Source organism: Phymastichus coffea, unplaced genomic scaffold (assembly GCF_024137745.1).
Source record: "Phymastichus coffea isolate CEN01 unplaced genomic scaffold, Cenicafe_Pcof_1.1 PCOF00092, whole genome shotgun sequence".
NCBI lineage: Eukaryota > Metazoa > Arthropoda > Insecta > Hymenoptera > Eulophidae > Phymastichus > Phymastichus coffea.
Window position 1 is genome coordinate 378,348 of NW_026706903.1, and position 22,750 is coordinate 401,097.

The 22,750-nt window shown below is 37.1% G+C and overlaps 5 protein-coding genes across 5 annotated transcripts; 4 read left to right on the plus strand and 1 right to left on the minus strand.

Annotated features, from left to right (window-relative positions):
• Positions 1–2,014: 2,014 nt before the first annotated feature.
• Positions 2,015–4,083, minus strand: LOC131669335 (ankyrin-3-like). The gene is made up of 3 exons (XM_058944141.1): positions 3,574–4,083; positions 3,059–3,285; positions 2,015–2,752 (listed from the first exon to the last, which is right to left on the minus strand). Exons 1-3 carry the CDS (start codon positions 4,054–4,056, stop codon positions 2,212–2,214), a joined length of 1,251 nt encoding a protein of 416 aa, XP_058800124.1. The 5' UTR covers positions 4,057–4,083; the 3' UTR covers positions 2,015–2,211.
• A 1,961-nt stretch (positions 4,084–6,044) lies between these two features.
• Positions 6,045–8,671, plus strand: LOC131669341 (ankyrin-3-like). The gene is made up of 3 exons (XM_058944154.1): positions 6,045–6,756; positions 6,934–7,160; positions 7,382–8,671. Exons 1-3 carry the CDS (start codon positions 6,256–6,258, stop codon positions 7,716–7,718), a joined length of 1,065 nt encoding a protein of 354 aa, XP_058800137.1. The 5' UTR covers positions 6,045–6,255; the 3' UTR covers positions 7,719–8,671.
• Positions 8,672–9,723: 1,052 nt separating this feature from the next.
• On the plus strand, positions 9,724–11,150 carry LOC131669372 (ankyrin-1-like). Its single transcript, XM_058944203.1, has 3 exons — positions 9,724–10,248; positions 10,336–10,562; positions 10,676–11,150. The coding sequence occupies exons 1-3, from the start codon at positions 9,724–9,726 to the stop codon at positions 11,148–11,150; spliced, it is 1,227 nt and encodes a 408-aa protein (XP_058800186.1).
• A 2,836-nt stretch (positions 11,151–13,986) lies between these two features.
• LOC131669373 (ankyrin-3-like) lies at positions 13,987–20,860 on the plus strand. Its single transcript, XM_058944205.1, has 10 exons — positions 13,987–14,146; positions 14,477–14,733; positions 15,010–15,236; positions 15,450–15,816; positions 16,777–17,268; positions 17,383–17,618; positions 17,764–18,195; positions 19,132–19,714; positions 19,823–20,049; positions 20,193–20,860. Exons 2-10 carry the CDS (start codon positions 14,488–14,490, stop codon positions 20,638–20,640), a joined length of 3,258 nt encoding a protein of 1,085 aa, XP_058800188.1. The 5' UTR covers positions 13,987–14,146; positions 14,477–14,487; the 3' UTR covers positions 20,641–20,860.
• Positions 15,839–18,744, plus strand: LOC131669331 (ankyrin-1-like). Its single transcript, XM_058944135.1, has 3 exons — positions 15,839–17,268; positions 17,383–17,618; positions 17,764–18,744. Exons 1-3 carry the CDS (start codon positions 16,714–16,716, stop codon positions 18,290–18,292), a joined length of 1,320 nt encoding a protein of 439 aa, XP_058800118.1. The 5' UTR covers positions 15,839–16,713; the 3' UTR covers positions 18,293–18,744.
• Positions 20,861–22,750: the final 1,890 nt, after the last annotated feature.

Consider the following 22,750-nt stretch of genomic DNA (forward strand, 5'->3'; position numbering starts at 1 on the left):
AGATGTCTGCAACTGACCTAAGGCTGGAGCTGTTCGTGGCGATTCGCAAGAACAACATTGAGGGCGTGAAGAAACTGCTCTCAAGGAGACAACAGTTGCCGTTAACGGAATTGGACATGGATTACCACGCCTTGAGGAGAGCCATACGCTTTAATCGTATGCAAATGGCTAATCTTCTAGTAGATAACGATTTCCGTGTGTGCCTTTCTGAAGCTGAGGAAGATTCTCCGCTCCACCTAGCCGTGGTCAGGCCAAGATTTTATTCGCTGGTGATCAAAATTCTCCAGCGCAACGCAAGCCTAAGCCAACGAAATAGAAACAACGAGACGCCGATCCACAAAGCGTTTCATGGAGGAGCATCTGGCCGGGTAATTCAACTACTTCTTGACACGCATCAAATGGAGAGCTTCAGGAATGAAGTGACAGACCACGGATTGACTTATCTGCATATAGCGTGTGCCAAAACGAATATACAATGTGTTAGGCGCTTTTTGATAGAAGGCAATGCAGATGTCAACGCACAGGTAAATTTCTTTTATAGTCGTTTAGTTTTCTCGTTTTTTTTATTCTACAAGTTATCTTGTAAAATTATCCGATAAATGAGTTACAACTTTTTTCTTGATGCATATGCTATATATTATTCGACCAATCGGATTTTAATTAAATTCACCACAAAAAAATGTTACAGATAACGAAGGATTGTAGCTTACAGTACGCTGGCAGCACGCCATTGCATATGGCGGTAGAGTTTGGGAAGCTGGATATTGCTCTCTACCTCCTTGAGATCGGGGCGGACATATACCTGACTGATGCAGAAGGCTCTACTCCCATACACATCGCACTCGAGCGTGGAAATTCAAAGATGATCGACCTTTTGTTCAAGTATGACCAGAAGCGGTGTAACGCATACAACAAGTAAGACTTTATTTTATTTTTGGCTACTTTATTAAATTTAAGAATGTTTGTATTAACGGAATCTTCAATTTTTCTTCGATTTACAGGCACGGCGTATCACATTTTATGGCAGCGTGTGCGTCGAGGAGGACGAAATTTGTTATTGACTTCTTGGAAAACAACGAAAATGCGGGGGTACTCTTCAGTGAAATTGTTGATAGCCGTATAAAACACGATTACGTGTTAAATGGCTATTGTGCTATAGATATTGCGAAAGATTATAACCGACCTGAGATAATGGCGATTCTGTTTACTGAAAAGCCGGATTAATGCGTGAATGTTAGTTATTAAGCACTTGTCATTTAAAAATTTCTTAATTGTTAAATAACTGATTGTAAAAACAATAAATTGTAACTGAATGTCAACAGTACACATGCGCGTGTATATGTATTTTGTAACTGTAGTGACTTGTATTAGGGTATTTCAGTGTTTATCTTAAATAAAACATAGTGTTACTTTCAAGTTGTGTTTTTTTCATAAAACTGGTTTAGCAAAATAATTTATGCATTCCTTTTCAAATAAAAATCTAAGCATGTAGAATCAAAAAACAAATTAATTTATTTCAACAAACAGTGATAATATATAATGATTATCGATAAATTCACATGATATATCGCAAAATATAATTAGAAAAAGTGAATAAAAATAAATTTAACTTTAAATCAATTAATAAGTATTTTCTTGATTACATGATGATTACAGTGATACAAAATTATTCCCTATTACGCATTATATCTTATTACTAGCTTTGGCATAATTTACAAAGTTGTAGCGATTCAATACCAATTTATGGCGAATCGAAACATTTTCAACCAACTTATTTTGATTCTTCATTACTTCTGTTCTTACGTGCGCGTCTATATATGTAAAAATATTCAACCGGAAAGATCAGAAAATCAAGAAAACCTAAATATAAATTTTAAATTATTTCATACAGAGACTTAGTATTGCTTATACATTGTATATGCAAACAAGGATCTGATGAATGAAAACATTTATTAATGATTCGCATAAATGGAATGGGAATTTTCATGCACACGTTGTTACACACGCACACGTATTTGTCTATATTGAAGTCATATAGAGAACGCGTATTATATTTAATATCACTGCATGCTAGCAATAAACGAGTCGACTAGAAGATGCACTCTTTGGATGTTACACGCTATATAAAGGCATTTATACATAAACTTCACATGGTTTACTTACTGACCTATAAAAATTAAATATTACACATTGGAAATAAAGCACAAAATCTTACAATATATAATCCGTAATATCGTCCTCCCAAAAGGCCGAATCATCGGTAACATACGACATACGGTTTTCGTCGGTATCGTCGTAACTTACGCTTGTATTACTACTGCTATCATCAAAATATCCCGACTCATCATCATCATCACATACCATCATTATATCCTCCAGCTTTTCGTCTTCGGTGATTTTTAAAGAACTAATATCCAAGCTCCAACTGTGTTGCAGGCAGCGCGTGACAAATAAATCGGCAGCTTTATGATAACCATCCACATCCGCAAGATGTTCCAGCATCACCCCGTTGCGTTTGTTCTTTCGGCAATGAGCACCGTTGTTAATTAAAAGCCGAACGATATCCTGACGCCCATATTCAGCAGCGAAGTGAAGAGGCGTGTAGTTTTTGAATGGATAGCTCATATCGGAGAATTCGCTGACACGTTCGTTGATCAATGCCGTCTTGCTGTTCACTGGGTTCATCAGATAGTCAGCAACCACGGTTGGATCTCCGATTATACATGCTGCCATAAAGTGTGATAAGCTGCACCTTAAAATAACAAATTTATTACCCAATAAGTCATGAAACATTATAAAGACGTCTAAATTCAATATACAAGATCCCTTATTATTAAAAAATTTTGAAATAATTGTATTTCGTACATATTTTCAAATGATTTTTTCGATATATATAAACATAGAAAAAGAATTAAGAACGAAGAAAACATGTAATTATCTAAATTATTTCTCCAGTAAAAATTAAATTTTTTAATTAAGAATAAGCCAACTCGAATTCCATACGATTAAATTACTGCAAATTACAGATTAATAAGTTAATAACGTGAAATCAACTTACCCATTCACGTAGTTCTCTCTTTTGAAGTCATATTTGAACAAACATTCTACCATCTTAACGTTCTTACGTTCAAGCGCAAGATGAAGAGGTGTTGATCCTCGGGAATCACAGGCCCACAAATCAGCGCCATTGCGCAGTAGCAGCTTCGCTACCTTTTGATTGTTGAACTCCACGGCCATGTGTAACGGCGTGAAACCGGCGTATGGTGATGCAGATTTTTTGTCAACCTGTAATTGAACGTTTAATTAGTCATGATTATTAAAATATATTAAAATTTCATGCCATTCAAAGATTCGTTTACAAGCGATGACTCATAGTCAGATTTGTAATGCAGAATTTCCATAAGAAAAGTTCGTAATAAAACTAAATGAGAAAGTAAATGGGCAATTCTGAAAATTGATACGTTGAAAAATTACCCGACATAAATTCTAAATAAACATGAAAATTATTTTTCATACATTTCAAGTTTAAGATTTAAGAAGTCTAACGAATATTTGACAACATCAAAGTTATACCTGACAATTCACAAGAGCCTTGCCGTCCTCCACCAGTCTCCTCACGTTATCCAACTTCTTTCTGCTAGCAGCGATATGCAGATACGTCATGCCAATGCGATTGCTCTCATTAGTCAAACGATTCCTTAAATGGTGTTCAAGTAAAAGATCGACGACTTTTCCTTCGGCCAAATCGAAAGCAACGTGAAGAGGCGTCTCATCCTTGCGATTCTTCTGGTCAACCCTGGCTCCACAATCGATTAGCTGACGAACGAGTTTTATGCAGTTGCGTCTCGAAACAGCAAGGTGCAAAGGCGAGTTATCATTGAGGAGTTGATTGTTCGCTCGGCAGCCACGATCGAGTAGAATTCCTGCTATGTCCGGGCATCCGTACATCAAGGCTTTCTTCAGGACCTTATAATCCGCGTTATTCTCTGATGATGGCAGTCCCTCCTTATTCAAAATGGTCTCGAACAACTCACGGCTGGTGGTTTTGATTGCCATAAGCAGCTTGACTACGTGCTGGCTGGGGCGTTTTTGTTGGTATCTGTTGAAAACAATGTCGTCTTTAATGAGATTCAAGACATAGGTTCAAAAAGCTGAAGTGAACGGCAAATCAAACTATAATTAATAAGAACAAATTACAAGTTGAATGTAGCAAATGAATGGAAATCAAATTACAAAATGTTTGTTTTATAAAATTGCAAAAAATAACGTTTGTTTAAACAATTTGAAAGTAAAATATTGAATGTTATGGGTAAGGAGAATCGAAAAAATAATTTACCTCGACATATCTGAAACAGAAAAAATAATTAGACGAAAAAATGTAAAGCTCTGAAGACACTCCGAACGAATATCGCTCCACGAGCAGCGATCAGAAGACTGTTCCTCGACGTTACGGCGCCCGTTCTTATATGCCCTTGATTTGATTTGTTCTCGCCAATCGGCATCCAACGCATAAAGGTGTTCACGCCTGTGGCGGAAGAGCGATGCCATATTACGTAACTGGATCGTTTGGGGTTCCCCGGGAGTTCCCTTTCGCGGGGGACTTTATGTTCGTCCCTCCAAAAGCGGCGCGTGAGAATGTGTGACCCAGATTTTTAGGAAAAAACTTTTCTTTCCTTCGAACTTGTTGTGTCTACTAGTATCAGTCATTGCACTTGATATTTCTATTTTTCTCTAATACTTTACTCTCAGTTTTTCCTTCTTTCTTTCTCGATTCCGCCTGTTGATGCAGGCATTTTATAACGAAACTATAAACCAAACTGCCGTTTGTATATGGGTGAATTGAAAGTAAATGCCACATACATTATAGCTAGCATGTTCAGATTTAATACATTTAAAATTTAGCGCAATTGTAATTGAAACGCTATCAGCGCAATTACTTTCATTGTGACTACACATTACTATAATTTTGCAGTTTGTTAGTTTACGTAGAGATAAGTGACGAGATGCGAGCACTTTCTTAGTGATTTCCAAATAGTACAATTAAGTGATTCTAAATTTTTTTTAACTTTACAGATTGAATGAGGAGCTAATTAAAAAGAGTTCATTTTGATTTTTTTTTTTTTTTCGACACTCCGTGCGCGAAAAACACACAGTGGATTTTTGTCTTGCGTGTCGTTTTCACTCGACAGAAGCGAGGATAAGAGGATAAACAGACACACGAGAAAAGAATCTATTTTTCGAAACGACGCGTTGAAATTGCTTTTTCGACACTCCGTGCGGAAAGTGCACTTTCCACACGTCGTATAAAAAAATACGGTACGGCACATGTTCGGGAAAGAAGATTCTTGTCTCGTGTGGCGTTTACGCCCAAGCGAAGCGAGGGTGGAAAGGTTACACGAGACGAGAATAATATTACAGTGCCGTAGCTACAATTTTTTGTAATGTATCGCAACCGTTTGCCTCTACTGTCCAAAACTATGTGTGACGTCGAAAACATGGTCACGTGATTCGCACTCAGCTCTCTTCGCGATTTCCTCTCTCTCTCTTTCTCTTAATTAAGCATATGAGAGTACGTGTGTGTGTGCGTCTTCGCGCTACTCTGACTTATCACGTATGTAACGAGTATCTAGCTGTGTTGCGGTGTTAAGTCATTGGTGGTAAAAAATATGTTTTTCAATAAATAACAGAAAAAACACCAGTCAAAACAACAAATTAAGCTCAATTTAGCATCAATGCTCCACTGACATATCATGGTAATTCCAATATATCTGTTGATATATATGTGAGATACGCAGTTACGTCACGCAATATTAAAATCAAATACTCGATCGCTATAGTAACGATTAAAACAGGTACGAGCCTTTTAGACAAATAAGTTGAAAGAGTTGAAAGTAGCTATCGTAAACACGTAAATCACAGCAACCCTAGGGGGCGGAAAAAAAAAATTGAAAACCTCTCGAAATTTTAACAAGCTGAACGACGAGGAACACGTGTGCGTCTTATGCCCTTCCTCTTTTTCCAAATCAGCCGGGAGCTGAATAGAAGACATCGTTCTTGCCCAGTATATTAGTATCGCAGCAATCTCAAGCACGAATAGTAGTGTAGTGTTGTTATCGCTCGATCGCGAACGACTTATTGTTGTCATTGTGTACGCGTGGTTCATCAAATTGATCACGCGTGAGCAATATTCGTTGCGGCTCAGTTTCGTTGAGAAGCACGCCGAACACGCCTTTCCGGCCGCAACGATAAAGAAAAATGACGTCAACCTACCAGGACCTTTTCGAGTCTCTAGTTCGCGATGACGTGCGCACATTCCGAGGAATCCTCGAAGCCGAGGGTCTACCTAGAGGGACGGGATACGACTTACTAATAAAAGCTGTGAAACTCAACCGCAAGCGGATAGTCACCTACTTACTCCATCAAAATTGCTGCGTCTTCAAGCCTAAAGCTACGAGTACTCCTCTTCACTTGGCTGTGGAAAAACTCGGCTGGTGTAAAATCGTAAAAAAAATGTTGGAATTAGGTGCGAAAGTCACCGACGTAAATGCGCATGGGGATACCGTACTTCACGTTGCTTTCAAAAATCATGCGAGCGACTTTGTTATTGATTTACTGCTCAAGACCTATTTGACCGAGACGACCGTAGATGTATTTGATAAAGATAATTTGGGATTTATGCATATCGCCTGTACCAGGTCGAATATTGACATCGTCAAAGAGTTCTTCGACACTGGCAAGGCTAATATGTATGGCCAGGTATACATGCCTTTTCTTTCCGTATTTCAATTAAAATCGGGAGCGACTTTAATTTTTTTCTTTGCGTATAATTTCAACCAAACTAATCTTCTTTAGATTCAATCGTAGTATTCATCACTCTTATTCATGGATTTCCTTCAACATACCAAATCGCTCGCGATCGATAATTGTTAACAGGTCAATTTGGATTGCGCAACGGAGTACGCAGGATACACGCCGCTTCATTTTGCCGTCAAGTACGGGAGGCACGAAATGACAAAGTTTTTATGTATGTACGAGGCCGAGATGTACATTCAAGATAGCAAAGGTTCTACGCCGATACACTTGGCACTCGAAAAACGTGACGTCAAGATGATCGATATTATTTCGTATTACGATTCCCAGCATATCAATTACGTCAACGAGTGAGTAAATTGCAAAAGTTTCTGCGCTTTCATGTATTTGTATAAGAAATAAAACGTGAGACGTTTTCAATCGGATAGCATGGTCTTATTATTTGATAGTTTGGCCTATTAAGTTAACACAGTTAAAAGAATTATTCTAAAAGTTGCGATAGATTTTTTCAATGTCAATCGAATCTCTCGTATAACTCAAGCCATTTTAATAATGAAAAATTAATTTTCAGCGCTGGTCTAACGCACTTCATGGCGGCTTGCGCCGTCGGCGACGCCAATTTGATCGAACAATACCTGCACATAGCCAGCCTGCCCCATTCGGGAACGTCGTCCCAATCTCTGCTAAGCGGCCGCGTAAGAGATGTCGGAGGCTATGAATTTTCCGGATACACACCGTTACATTTTGCTGCGGAATTCGGACACTACGCCATCGTCGAGGGATTACTGAAAATGGGCGCCCTGCCCTCAGTCCCGACAACGTCAGGTTTGACGCCTCTCGCGCTCGCCGAGCGAGAACAAAACGTTCACATATGTTGGTTGTTTATGCAATTGAACGTAAAATATTAAGCGTAACTAACGATCAAAGCTGGTACCGGGATCGATTCGAAAATATCCCGTATATTATCAATTTTAACTCTTTTTGGGTTGTTTAATTTTATTTGTTTTTTTTATCTAGTTTTATTAACGAATTATAAATATAAGTCTTTGTAATTTATTTTTTTTTCATTGCAAATTTATATTCCTAGATCTGAACAGTGAAGCACGGAAAATAAACAAGGTAAAATGCGTTGATATTTATTGCATTTTTCGCGCACTTACGCGCGTGAAAAAGTTCGATCACCAAATCGCGCATTTTACATGTATAATTTGTCATGCTTTACCGCAATATTTATAACAGGCAATTTACGTGCACATTAATAAAGCTTCGAAAAAAAATACATTCATTTTTTCAGTAACCTTATATGCGGCGTACTCAATTGTATTTACAACGAAAAGTTGAAAATATTCATTTAGTTCTTGTAATCAATTTTTCAGATCCGTTTAATTGATTGGCCGGGTCCGTTTTGTATCGATACCAATTCTACACGATTTGATTTTAAATACATTTTTTAATCTTCGCTGTTTAACATATTACTTTTGCATTAAACGTGAAATTCTTAAATATATGAAATATTATCTGACATTATATCTTTCTAGAGAAAAATTAATCGAATTTGCTGTAGAAAGTTTAATTGTTCTATAATATCTTATATTCTAATAAATATTATTTTGCGTTTTCTGTTCAATTGAAAAAGTATTATGTTAAAAAATTGTATGGAATCGGTATCTACGCGAAATAAACCCGATCGAGTGATTGAACTTCGTGCATATAAATTTGATGTCTTTTTATTTTGTACATTTAATTGATTGGACATGGAGTTGCATTATTGTAGAAAAAGTTGTAAATTTGCATAGTTTTTTAAGTCTGACTTTATATACCGATTAATTTATGGAATTTTGTATGATTATATCGCTTTTTTGACACATTATCTTGTAAATAAAAAAGATAATCTTTACTTGGCGGTACAAATTCATTACATCATTTAGCCTTGCATATTATCTATCTTCAAATTGTAAAAAGTTTTCTTAAGCAATTACAACTTGGTTAGTTAGTTGAAATGCGGAGTTGGATTTCATGTTGCTTATACTCAACGTATTCCAGCGAAAGCTACTTTTTTTAAACTTTCGCAGCCGTGACGTAATGCTGAAGATGCTCAAATAACGAAGATAAAGGAGTCTGCGATACGAAAATTCACGTTGACGACTAAGATTGATCGAAGGAAATACAGTACCGATATGTTTTTTCAAACGGATCCTCAACAAATATCCCGTAGGGAAGTCACGGGGCATGGAAATTTGCTTTGAAAATTTCTCAGACAAGTCTGTCGCAACAACTCTTTCCACAGTTGGAAATTTGGGAACTATTATCGAATTTTACTAACAGCGAGAACAGCCAAGTGGGGAAAAAAATTTCGGAATAAACGCGCAGTCGAGAAAGTCACGGGACAACACGTGTGAGCAAGAGCGCGGAAGACACGTGCCGTAGTAATAAAACTTACTACCCGGAGGGAAAGGCCGAGCGCCACCCGCCGAAAAAGCGGGAAACCAAGCCGAGAGAGCGCTCAGCTTGTGTACTAGCAGGGGTTGATCGCGCGCTGCTTATTTAAAGCTCGACACTCCGATTGTCAGTATCATTCTACCGAAAACTCTCCAACGGTGAACATCGTGCTCGAAGCTTGCTTCTAATTGTGTCAGTGTGATTTTGGTGCTTTCGCCGCTGTTCTTTTGTCGCCGTAGCTGCGCAAATTTCTATTGTTGATCGTTCAACGCTGCAAATTTTGTGTTCCTTCTGCAAGCTGATACGTAAGTGTTTCATAGTATTTCCACCTATACTTTTAAATCAAGTACATTGTCATTATTTTTATTTAAAAAAAAGCTTATTTTTAAAACTCTTTCATTTTTACTGGCAGCTCTTTGCTCGTACTAATTAAAACTTGCTTGCTGTTTTTAGATTCTTATCGATCTTGCAAGGATGGCTCATTCAATCTACAGGTCTTTGCTGGAAGATGTGCGCCACAACGACGTGAGGAGCTTCCGTTCGGTGCTCGAAGCCCGGGGCCTGCCTCAGGATGACAATTGGTTCGACTACGACTTGTTGATGCGAGCCCTCCGTTTGAATCGTAAGCGCATAGTGAGCGCGCTCCTGGACAAGCATTGTCGCGTGAACAAGCCTCGTAATGCAAGTACCAACGTCAACACTCCGCTCCATTTGGCCGCGGAGAAACTCGGCTGGTGCGACATCATCGAGAAAATGTTGCGGCTTAAGGCTCGCGTGACGGATGTCAACGCCGACGGCAACACTCCTCTGCATTTGGCTTTCCTCAATCAGCTGTCCGACAAAGTCATTCATCGACTGCTCACACACTACTTGAAAGAATGTACTACTGACATCCCCAACAAGGATGGTTTGGGATTTATGCACATCGCCTGCACCAGAGCCGATTGCAATTCTCTTCGGGAGTTTTTCGACGTTGGTATGTCGGACATTTACTCACAGGTAATTGTTAAATCAATCGTCATTTGTAGAATGACATATTATCGAGTAAACTTTATTTGCAATCAATTGACGACTGAATTGTTACAGGTTTCGATACAAAGTGACACCATCTATGCTGGATACTCACCACTTCATTTTGCGGTGAAGGCCGGTAGGCACGAGATTGTCAATTTTTTGTGCCTGTACGAGGCCGACATCTATGCCCAGGATTGCAACGGATCTACTCCTATCCATCTGGCTCTGGAGAAAGGTGATGTCAAGATGATCGACATCCTGCTTTATTACGACTCCAACTACGAGAACTACGTCAATGCGTAAGTCATCAATTTATAATTTTTTTTTTTTGCCTTTCAAATGCAAATGATCTAAAGAATAATGTCATTTCCAAAGTTGACATTTTAATGTGTAAAATTACGTCTTTTTTCAGGTTTGGTGCATCGCATTTCATGGCGGCGTGCGCTGGCAGCGATTCAAACATCGTGGAGCAGTTTTTGACGATTGCCGAGAACGCTTCGAGTTCGTCGGTGCGACAGCTGCTGAACGGTCGCGTGAAGGACGTTCCACACATTCCTATCGCGGGTTGCACGGCGCTACACTTCGCCTGTGAGTACGGCCGTGTCAATACGGTCTACGGACTGCTCGCCATCGGTGCTCAAAAGGGAACTCCACTTCTATGCGAGAGCATTACGAGCTATGGTTTGACGCCCTACAGCATCGCCACGGCGCAACAACACTGGGATATCTGCAACGTGATACAGCAGTACTACACGGCTTATCAGCACATGTTGGTTCGCCCCGAGGTGCAGCATCAAGCAGAAGTACACTGCGATCCAACAGTGGTACAAATGCATGAGCACCAGCTGTTGCAACATTATCAACCAATGCCGATTGCTTGCGCTTAATCTTTTCGAGGATCGCGTCAATTCTTTTTATGTGCAATATCACTTTAGTGCGTAATTTTTTTTAATTTGTACAAGTTGACTCTTTTTTTATATTTTACATATAAAAAAAGATATATTTAGTCATGTTTTACATAACAAGGGCATTTTATGTCTGCAGCTTTGTAACAAAACTTGTATATGTATACTTGTGATACATCATACAAAGTTACAGTTGCAAAGTTCAGAGACTTAGATTAGACAATTATAGCGTTATTGTGTATAGTATCAAGTTTATTGTAATCCTGCCGATAAAATATAGATGTAAACGAATTTTGTATATAAAGTATTTTTTATGTAGTATAGTTTGCGTTAGGTATTAATATGCGCGCGAGTAAATTAGTTTTAGTTATAATCCGACCAAATGTAATTTTATAATCATTCGTTTGTAATTAATTAGTAATTAACTCATAATGTTAATTTGATTTAGCACTAATAAAATATATGTTTATATTAAATTATGTCACTTTATTAAAACTTATACCTTACTGAATTAATTTATCACTTTAAATTTAGACAATTCTTAAATTTATTTATAGTTTAAATTTAACTTTATTTTTGCCAAGTTCATCAAGTACGTTATTCTGTTACACTTCTTTGTTAGAGTTACATTTTTTTACAATAGATATTTTCGAAACAGTTTCAAAATTTTGACGGTTCTATTTTGTTTCAGTGAATACATTCCTTTTACCCAGAACATGCATAGTTTAGTATTCGAACGAAACCTTTTTTTTCTACGACTTATTGACGAAATTGAGACAAGACCCACGTTTCCCAAGATGGGCTAGTTTACGTCAACACAGACCTAGACCGCATGTCTGTTTAGTTTCTCATTTTATTTGTGGCTTCAGCTCAAGGTCCTTCGTTGGATGCAGTTTGACGGTCGTTACATAGATCCGTGATTATAAAGTAGTAAAGATATAAATGGCTTTATAAATATGATAATTAGATAACGGCGAGAGATTTGTATTTTTGTAAAGGTTTTTATTTTTTAATTTTCGAGTATGAATGTAAATTTTCTTATCAAGCCAGCTAAAAGTACGCTATGAGAAAGCTGATAGCCAGTTTTTCAATATCTGGAGTTCTTTTTGTATGCTTGATGTGGCATTCAGTGGAAAATTAAAAAAGTACGCGTTTGAAAAAAGAATTATTCAGAACAGTATGAATTGATTCTGGCCATTGAATGTAACGATAAAAAATTCATTTTATAAGTAGGGCTTAAATAGATTAATAATTGAATTTAAAAAAGTTTGTGCAGTGTAAGCGTTAATCTATAGAGGTCATAAAGGGTTTAGCGTCTACCTGTCTGCGATCGTTTAACCTCTTTTTCTTGCCCCCTAAAAGGTCATTTCAGTCATATATAAATATATGATTATTCGAAAATTTCTTTTTTTTTATTATAAAATTATTAAGTTCATTTGAGTTTATATTCATTGATGTAAATATATTAGCTTACTGTAGTGTCTCAGTTTGCTTAGTGAATTACATTGATTGGGCTTGTGCATTATGAAATATGCGTTAAACAAAGAGAGCAATAACTATACGGTAACTTTGCATTATTAAAATTACAGAAACAAAGAATTTTTCACAAATTTTAATGTTTTCAAAATATATATTTTTTTCGTTTATGACTATAAAAAATGTACGTAATCTTGATTCTCAATATAACAGCAATAAATACAACTTTGCTGTATCTTATGATAAGTTTTGACGATTTATTAACGAAAATCTATGCTAAAATTGTATACAATGAAACATGCATTGCCTGTAGTTTTCACTATTGCGAAAAATGTAACTGACAGTGGACAGTTATTAAAAAAATCAGATAATAAGACGTTTATACATGATAAATAAAATTTTTCTCTTTTAATAAAAAGAAATTGTTTTTTCATAATTGAATTGTGAATACAAAAATATAATGCGTAATATATTAAAATCTGATTACTCAAAAGATTAGATTTATCGATCGTTTTCATGAACCTTGTTAATGACAAATCTATGGTAATATCGTTTATTTTTAATATGCTTTTATAAGATAGTTATAAAAAAAGTTATGCTCTATAATATATAGTTATATTCTATAACGAAGTTATCCTAATAAAGTTATATTCTTAAAATTAACAACTTTCCGGTTGGATTGTTTTGCGTAATTTTTATTTAATTGCGCGAAAAAAATAAAAATATATTTTAATCGTGCGCTATATAAGTCAAAAATTAATTTTAGTAAAACACGATAGTCAAATAGTACAATTAGTTATATCCACATAAAAATACTTTTACATTATTAATATAAAAAAGTTGATAATTATCTTTTGATTATATTGTATGAATCCGTTGATTGTCAAATAATGTACATTTTGAAGAAGCAAATTCAGTTTGCGCTATAATTAATAAAAATTCGATGATTATAGATGGCTTTTGACCGTAATTTTTCCGCGTGGTTTTTCGGAAAGCGCGATAGAATAGAAATCTCGAGAAAATATAGTACTCTAGAAAAGCGTTTGGAAAGGTATTTCCCCCAGAAAAGCATACGTAGCAAAGCACATATATATCGGAATACGCTCGGGGAAAGTTTAAGTGTAACACGTTTGCCCTTCTCCGCGGGAAAGGCAACAGCGAACGGGGAAATTGAAATTCCCCGATTCGAGACGTTACGAGGGGAACGCATGTGTTCCCGCGCCCGGCAAGTCTGACTGTGTCTCCCTCTCTCTCTCTCCTTCTCTGCGCGAACCAATTGGCGGAGCCATCGTTGCCGAACGCCCCTCCTCTCAGATGTTACAGCATCGAGCGGCTATAACCGTCATGCTGTCGCCGCTCCTCGCGAGTCCCAGATATCGAAGAACGCGCTTGTTAACGTTCGTCAAGGTTTTCCTGAATTCGTCAACGTAAACTCGTTAGTTTCTATTCAGATGGATACTCTTTAAATTTGTACGGGTTGGGTTTCCCTTTTTGATTGTTCAGTGAGTTAAATTATTTTGCGTAATTCTTTCTTCACCTAATCATTTTAGTGGTTCAAGTGTTGGTTGACTTTTTATAGAAAAACGGAACGAAAGGGTCGATGTTGACGTATTTTACATTTTTACAATTATTTCTATTTTACTTCGAGCAAACGTAATTTTATTTACTTTATTTTAAATTCATCTGAATTCATTAGTGTTCATCGTATCTCCGAAGCCATTGCTGCTGGTTCAACCCTGACAATCTGTTGATAGCAATGGTAAATGTCAGGGATGTCTTGGCAACGGCTCTCTGCAAGCTTTCGATACCGTATCACTTCTGTAACATTGCAGCACTCGAGATAATGTTGGCTTCTGGATTATCCGCCGATATGCGTAACAACAGAGGTGACACGCCATTACATCATAGTTTTTCCGTTGACGAGAACAATCCACTGGTGCATTTGCTGATGGAGGGACTTTTACCTATTGCCAAAGAGAATTTTACCAACTGCGACGGTCTGAATTTGCTTCACATTGCTTGCGCTAAGTCGACGCTTGCCGATGTGCAAGATCTTTTGAATAGGTTCCTCTCTGATATCGATTGTCAGGTGAGCTTATAAATTTAATTAATATAATTATTGTTATTAGAAAATTAATTGTTAAGAGTTTACAAAAAATACGTCAGTATTACACTTTACAAGGATCAAATTGAAGTAGGCATTGTTCATAAATAATTTTTAATTGGTTAGTGTACAAGGTAATTTCTATATTCCATCACAAAGATCTAATAAATTTATCGTTCGATTAATCTTCGACAGCCAATGTCAAACAGATTTATATACTTTTATGACTTTTAAATTAATTTAGTCAACTATATCCAACAGGTATCCTCGAATCTGGAATCGCCGTACGCCGGGTATACTCCACTCCACTTTGCTGTGCATCACGGCCGATACGAGATAGCGACTTTGCTTCTGAAACACGACGCTAACTTTTACACCCAGGATCGCAATGGCTCGTCGCCACTTCATTTGGCTCTCAACCGAAAAGACATCAAGATGATCGACCTGATTCTTCTCAATGATCACCTGCACAACAATTGTGTCGATAAGCAAGTTTCATTGTCAATTACTATTTTTTCAAAGTAACGCGCACAAAAATATTTTGGCCTGTGCACGTATAAATAAAGTATCAAGGTGATTGTTTAGTTTGAAAATGTAAAACAAACAAATGATTGAATATCCAATGGCTTAGATCGTAAAATTCATTTGCTAAATCTTTTATTTGTGCACTAGCTTTCTAATTTTTTATTCCTTTCTTTTAGCTCTGGCCTTACCCACTTCATGGCAGCATGCGTTGGCACGAAGTCAAGCGTCGTCAACGAGTTTCTTTGTACAGCCACGACAGTTCGAAGAATATCACCGTTGGTTCTTATCATGGATCGCGTCAAAAATACTCTGCATCAATTCGCTGGATACTCCCCCCTGCATTTCGCGGCTCTATCTGGAAATACACAAACGGCACTTTTACTCTTGCAGCACCAGGCTTCGTGTTTTGCGTTGACCAACGATAATTTCACTCCTTTTGACATCGCGCGTAATTTGGGATTTGAAGAGATGTGCCAGTTATTGCAAAAATTTGCTGATAACCGGAAAGATGAAATTCTGGCTAATTGGATGAGTAAAATGATGGTCGAGTGAACGCATGGGTATATAAATCCATTGTTTTCAGGCTAGACGTCACTTAAATTAGAGAGTGGATCTGAAAATATTTATTATAATTTTGAATGATTCCAACTATTATCGTGTAGACGGTGTTGGAATTTCATCTACTTGTTAATGCGTATTCAAAGTATAGGCTGTATATTAAATTATCAATATACAGTTCTTAATTGTTTACTGTATTTCTGCGTTATCCAATTATATTTCTTTTGTAAATAAAACATTTAACTCAAACAATTACAGTATACATGACAAAGATTTTCTGTGTAAGTTTTAAGACAAAACGACATTCATTAATATGTGAAAGTATTACATCAAATGATTACTGTACGAGTTAATATCATGTTTTATTCATCAAGTTACAACTGCATATATGATCTGTAATAAACACTTTCAATTGACTAGAGTGTATGTTTAATAAAGCATTGCGAAAGTCTACTTAAGGTGGTTTTATGCAAATTTACATACAATTTTGTTATACAATTTATAAAATTTATATTATAAAAAAATAGCCGCGGAAAAGTTATTTAACGCAGAGGCGCAGACAACTGTCATCGAACAATTTTTGATTTATAATAGAAATCATCTACGATATTAAGCAACAGTATTAAAAATTGCACTAAAGTGGATAGAGTAATAAGTAGTTAAGCACTGTCCTCGTGTCATAAAGTGACTTTAGATTTTGGAATATATGATTTCGTAATCCAACAGTATTACAATAAAACCAATCAAGTCAGCGAAGTAGGAAGCCCTCCTCGTTGGAATGCCAACACCGATCATCTTAGATTGAATGAACAGTTTCAGAAGTTCCAGTGAAGCTGAACCGCCACATCAGTTCTGAGTATTCAAACGAAACATAGTAATTTGATGATTAACTTGACCAACATGTATCGCTTAATTTACAAATCTTTATTGGATGATGTGCGTCAGAGCAACGTAAGAAGTTTTCGAGCAATTATCGAGAAATGCGGCTTGCCTCAGGACGACAACTGGTACGATTATGATTTGCTCGTGATGGCGGTACGTTTGCACCGCAAACGCATAGTCAACTATCTTCTGGACTGCCGATGCCGCGTGAACAAGCCTTTTGATGACAGAGTCAGAACGAACACTCCTCTACACCTGGCCGCGAAAAAGCCAGGATGGTGCAAAGTCGTTGTGAAGATGCTGAGGTTAAAGGCTCGTGTGACCGACACAAACTCCGAGGGAAACACCCCGTTGCACTTGGCCTTCATCAACCGCTTACCCAAGCGTGTCATCAATATGTTACTTCGATTCTTTACAAAATATTCCCGTCGGAATATAGTAAATCGCGATGGACTTGGCTTGGTGCATATTGCCTGCGTGGTGAGCGACCGCGATTGCGTTGAGAAGTTTCTGAACTTCGGCTTCGACGTTGGTAGAGCATACACCATCTCTTGCGTAAATATTTTTACCTCTATTCAACTTTTTCTTCATTCCGTTGTTTTACGTATGGAATTTAACGATCATGTATCTTGTATTCAACATTTGTATTGCACGATCCTATTGTTATAGGTATCGACGCTCGCACAAGGTTATATGTCAAATTATGCCGGTTACTCGCTTTTGCACTTCGCCGTGGAGGCTGGTAATTATAGCGTTGCCGTATTACTTTGTGAATACTATGCCGATATGTATAGCCAAGATTACAACGGCTCGACGCCTTTCCACCTAGCTTTGGAGAAGCGCGACATCGAGATGATCGACATTCTCTGTAGTTACGATATGATTAATGACAATTGCATTAATGAGTGAGTAATCGACTGTTTATTTTATTTATTTTACACTAGTCAACGATTTGTCTAATTTTCATTGGTCACATATGGAATTACCGGACAGCGGTACGTTAAAGGGGCATTGCAAGAGTCACTAAAATCAATTGATTATCTCTTTCAGCTTTGCCGCGTCGCACTTCATGGCAGCGTGCATCGGTAGCAATAGCAACGCTGTCGAAAAGTATCTCGTACGTGCCGAGGAAAGTCCCCGGACATCGATTCGACGTCTGTTGTACGGGCGCGTATCGGACAACCCGAACTACCCCGACGCGGGCTACAGTGCTCTGCATTTCGCCAGCGAATGCGGCCGCGTTGACACGGTTTTCAAGCTGTTCGTTAACGGTGCTCACTTCACTGTGACGACCGATAACTTGACTCCCCTGGATCTTGCTCGACAACACAAACATTACGATGTTTGTAAACTGTTGGAAAAGCATCTTAGCACTTGCGAACGGTGCAATAATTTAACGCTTACCATTGATATGCTGAGCGCTGTTGGTGTAGGAATTAAAGGAATTGAAAACGAAAGAAACATTTTAAAAAACGATACGGTGTTCGATTTCTCGCGCAATAGAATTTTCTCGTTCGCAAAATCATTTACTTTCGCTAATTTTCTGTGGTTGTGTCATAATTTGTTTGAAAGCTGTTGAATTCTAACGTCGTTTAGAAAACATTGCATCTGCTGTAAATTTACTATATTTGGCAATGAAATTTCAACGAAACTTTTTCGTTTTACAATATAATCATGCGGTAAAGGTAAAAGTAATGTTGCATTTGCACTCCTAGTTCTAAATGCGTAACTTGTACCTATATAATCAATAAACTTTCTACTTAATCTCAATATGCGTGCTTAGCCATTTGATTGTATGAGTTACAATTGTATACAATTGTTTCGTATGCTTGGTGATTTTGTAATTTACTCTCGTAATAAAATTCTGGCTCATTCAGAGCCCGTCATTTGCATATTGTAAAACAAACTTTCCGACTCTACACCTACTATATATTTATTGTCATTCTGTGGTATTTTCAGTGTAACTTTTACCAAATAAAAATGATGCAATACGTGCCTACTGCACGACTAGGCATGAAATGAAATGTGAAATCTCGTTTGTTTTTCATAATTTTTCATTGAATAATTCATGAAGATTCGTATCCGCTAATTTTATTTGGATAAAACTAAATGTGAATGATCGATTAGGAAGAACTGTGCTATCTCTTAAGCTTTTCATTTTCTTATGAATAATTTACCAGGAAGTATTGAAAGAATTTTCAAGCTAACAATAAGTTAGTCCAGTGATATTTATGTTGAACCGCCTAAGTGTATTCGAGTTTTAGAAAAAGCTAATTCCAAAATCCAGATAGTCGTATAAGTTAATCCCCTCTCTTTGCTTCTTTAATCCCCTTTGCTCAGTTACGTACTCGACGCTGCTCACAGATAGTCTCACAACGTTGCGCGAAGTCGTAGTACAAAGAAGCCCATTCCGCGTTGAAACTTGTTGACAAAAATTGAGCTGTTTGCCAATTGCTTGGTAAAAATGTCCGACAGATTGTACGAATTTTTATTAGGAAAAGTGCGCGAAAATGACACAAAGAGTTTTTTGGAGACTATTAAAAAACACGACCTTTTTCATGACGACAACTACTACGACTTTAATTTGCTTGTGGAGGCATGTAAATTGGGCCGCAAAGAGATAGTCAACGCTCTCTTAAACGCACACAGTCGTATGAACGCCCTTGACAACAGAACGAAGATGAATACTCCTCTGCACTTGGCTGCAGAAAGACGTGGATGGTCCGATATTGTGGAGAGACTTGTGAAAAAGGGCGCTGATTTTATGGCTGTCAACGAGGATGGTAATACTGCCTTGCATGTGGCCTTTCTCAATAAGGCTGAGGATAAAACTATGGAAGTACTGCTGAATGAGTTCTTCTACGAATATACAGAGGAGGAGAGACGGAAAGATGTATTCAACAGGGATGAAATTGGCTATTTGCACATGGTCGCCTTGAGGGGCACCGTAAAGCAGGCCAGAGAAGTTTTGGACAGAAATGTGTTGGACATCAATGCTCAGGTAGGACTCAATTCAGTATCTTGGCAATTGTTTGAATGTTGCTTGATAAATTTTGATTTATGGAACGTTTGTATTGCAATGTGTATTTCGCAATTGCTATCGTCACAGGTGTCGTCTCAGTCGCAAACGCCGTACGCTGGTTACGCGGCGTTGCACTTTGCCGTGGAGGCCCGCCATGGCGAGATGATCAGTCTTCTAATCGAATGGGGAGGACGACTGAGTGTCTTTACTCCGAAGGACACGAGTCCGCTACACTTGGCTCTGGAAATGAGCGATTTCGACATAGTTGACTTATTGTGCGATAGTCTCCGTGACTTCAAGAACTACCGAAATAAGTGAGTCTTTGATAAAGCAAGGCGCAGTTTCTTTTCCGGCAAATCGCCAGTAGGCAAAAGCGCGTTCATTCGAGAATTGCTTTTAATTGCGCGACTGGACAGTTTATCGATGCAATCGCAAACTACGATATTTTTCATTTCAGTAATGGCACGTCGCACTTCATGGCCGCGTGCGCGTCTGGCGATCCGAAAATCGTCATGATGTTCCTTAAGAATCCCGTAGAATGGTTTAACGACACAATGCCGACATTATTCGCTCGGGTAAAGAACGAACCTTGGCGCCCAAACGCTGGTTATTCACCCTTACATTTTGCTTGCCTACGTGGACGAATTGAAACGGTCAATATTCTCCTTTCCTGTGGGGTTCACATGTGTCGCTCGACCAGTACGTTAACACCGATGGATATTGTTCGTCGACAATTTAAGTTGACGACCCTTAGACAAGCTCAGCTGGTCTTTAGACCAGTGTACTATAGCTTGCTCAAGCATTGCCAGGTTTGCAAAGAGTGCTTCAATTTGGTCTACCCAAACGAAGCGTGGATGGCACAAGTCAAAATGAAGGCCAGTCATAACTTTGATATAGAAATATGAGCAATGAGTTTTTCGTACAACTGTACTAAGAATAATACATTTTTTTAGTAATAGTCAGCTATGTAAATTACAAATGTATAACGTATTAACGATCATCGATTATCATAGATCGTTATGTATTTAATCAACGCGTTTGATTGATTTTAATGTTGCATTTCTATATTGATTTATTCTCGTGAAAATTGTATTCTTAACATGTTTACAATAAATTTCTTTTTCGTCAATATAACTGAATTATTCATTAATTTATGTTTTCGAAGATTTAGTTCTTTTCGCGCTTAAATATCATTATCATACTGACTTTTGTTAGTATTTAAATTAATATTTTCCAAATTCAATGATCTAGTCTGTATGTCATTTAATCTTAAAAATCCAACTACCGATTCAGCATATGCTGCTTTTCAGCATATGTATACTCTTTGTTTAGAAAGACAGAGAGAGAGAGCGTTTCTAAGCTCATATGAGAGTAAATGGAAAAATGAGAAAGTTGGCAAGGCAGAAGCTTTCGTCCAGGTGTTACCGACTGGATTCGTCAGTGGGGCTTTGACGATCGGCAAAATCTGCTTCATACGCTTGAAGTGTGCGGCTATCTATGCCAGTTTATGTACGCAACGAACGTATTTCCTGCCGTTCTGGACGCCATTTGATTGTAGATGATTGGGCCACGAGGACACTAATTGACAAGTGTTAAAAGATATTAAGATTGGAAAAGTTGGCATCGACGCCTCTATTAGTCAGTGGCGCAAGCCGTGAGAGTAGACTACAGTCTGCTCCGCCGTAAGATTTACATTACATAAAATTGTTAGGAATAAAATTTGTATTATTGTTACATTTAATTATAACCTAATTATAAATCAAAATTCTATGCCTGTACCAAATACCACTTTGATATTTATCATTTTGTACAACCTTTATGTAAAACGACTTATTAAAATTCATACTTAACAGTATCAAAAATCATTTTAATTTTGAAAATTAGAAAGAAATGATATAGATATCTATATAATAGAATATATACATCATACAATATAGATATTTATAATTGTCATAAATGTTGACTATATATTGTTTATTGATTTTCCAAGGGGTCCCTTGTCTAGTAGGCTAATATTCAGGAGGGTTGTACGAATTGACTTTTTTCAATAAACAACTTCTACCCTGAAAAAAAAGCCCATTTCCGTAGCGATCGCTCAAAGTCGAATATCATCCCTTCTAATCAACCCCTGGAAACTTATCGGATCTATATCTCTTTAGTTTTTCGAGTTCTATCCAATTTTTAACGCTGGATCTTTTTAGAATATTTTAATACAGTATTTCAATATCTTACGACCTTGCTTTTTCGCCAAATTCCTCGCTCGTATATTTCTTATAGGGCTTCAGAGGAGCGTCAACTCAAAGTCTAATATCTCGCCAAAAAACGCTGGAAAAAGTTCGAAAATCATATTGTTTACTGATTTATTTTTTTCGAAAAATAGTTAAATTATTTATTGTGTAAATTTATAAGAATATTTTTCGAGGTTATTTAACATAACATACTATTCTGCGTTAAGTGACTAATAAATCATTTTATATAAACTAAAACATAATTTGATCCTTAAAAGTTCTACAAAACAATAATTGAAGAGATTTTTACAGTTGACATAGAATTTTGACTTGTCAGTATAATTTACATAATGTTTAATGCAAAATAATTTGGTGGAGCAAACTATATAGCCGACTCGCGCAGTTCACGCCACCGTACCGATAGGTAGAAGTGTTGATGGAAACTTTTTCAATGTCAATTTCACTAGCTGTAGCAAAAGACGTTGGAAATGGTTCATCGGGGTTCATATAATCATTCATAAATGATGTGTGTAAATGATAAGTTTATTATTCCATGATTATGAAAATGCGCAAATAAGACGTTAATATTACAAAGGAAAACTTAATCTTCCATAGTCACTCGTATTCTCATTTAAACCATTTGCTTGTTAATAAATAAGTACATAAAACACTTGCATTCTATTTAAATAACACAACATAAATTTAGATATTGTTATTGTCATTATTATTATTGTTATTTCAAGCACTTTGGTTATGTAAACGCTGCATAGATATTGTTATAAATAAA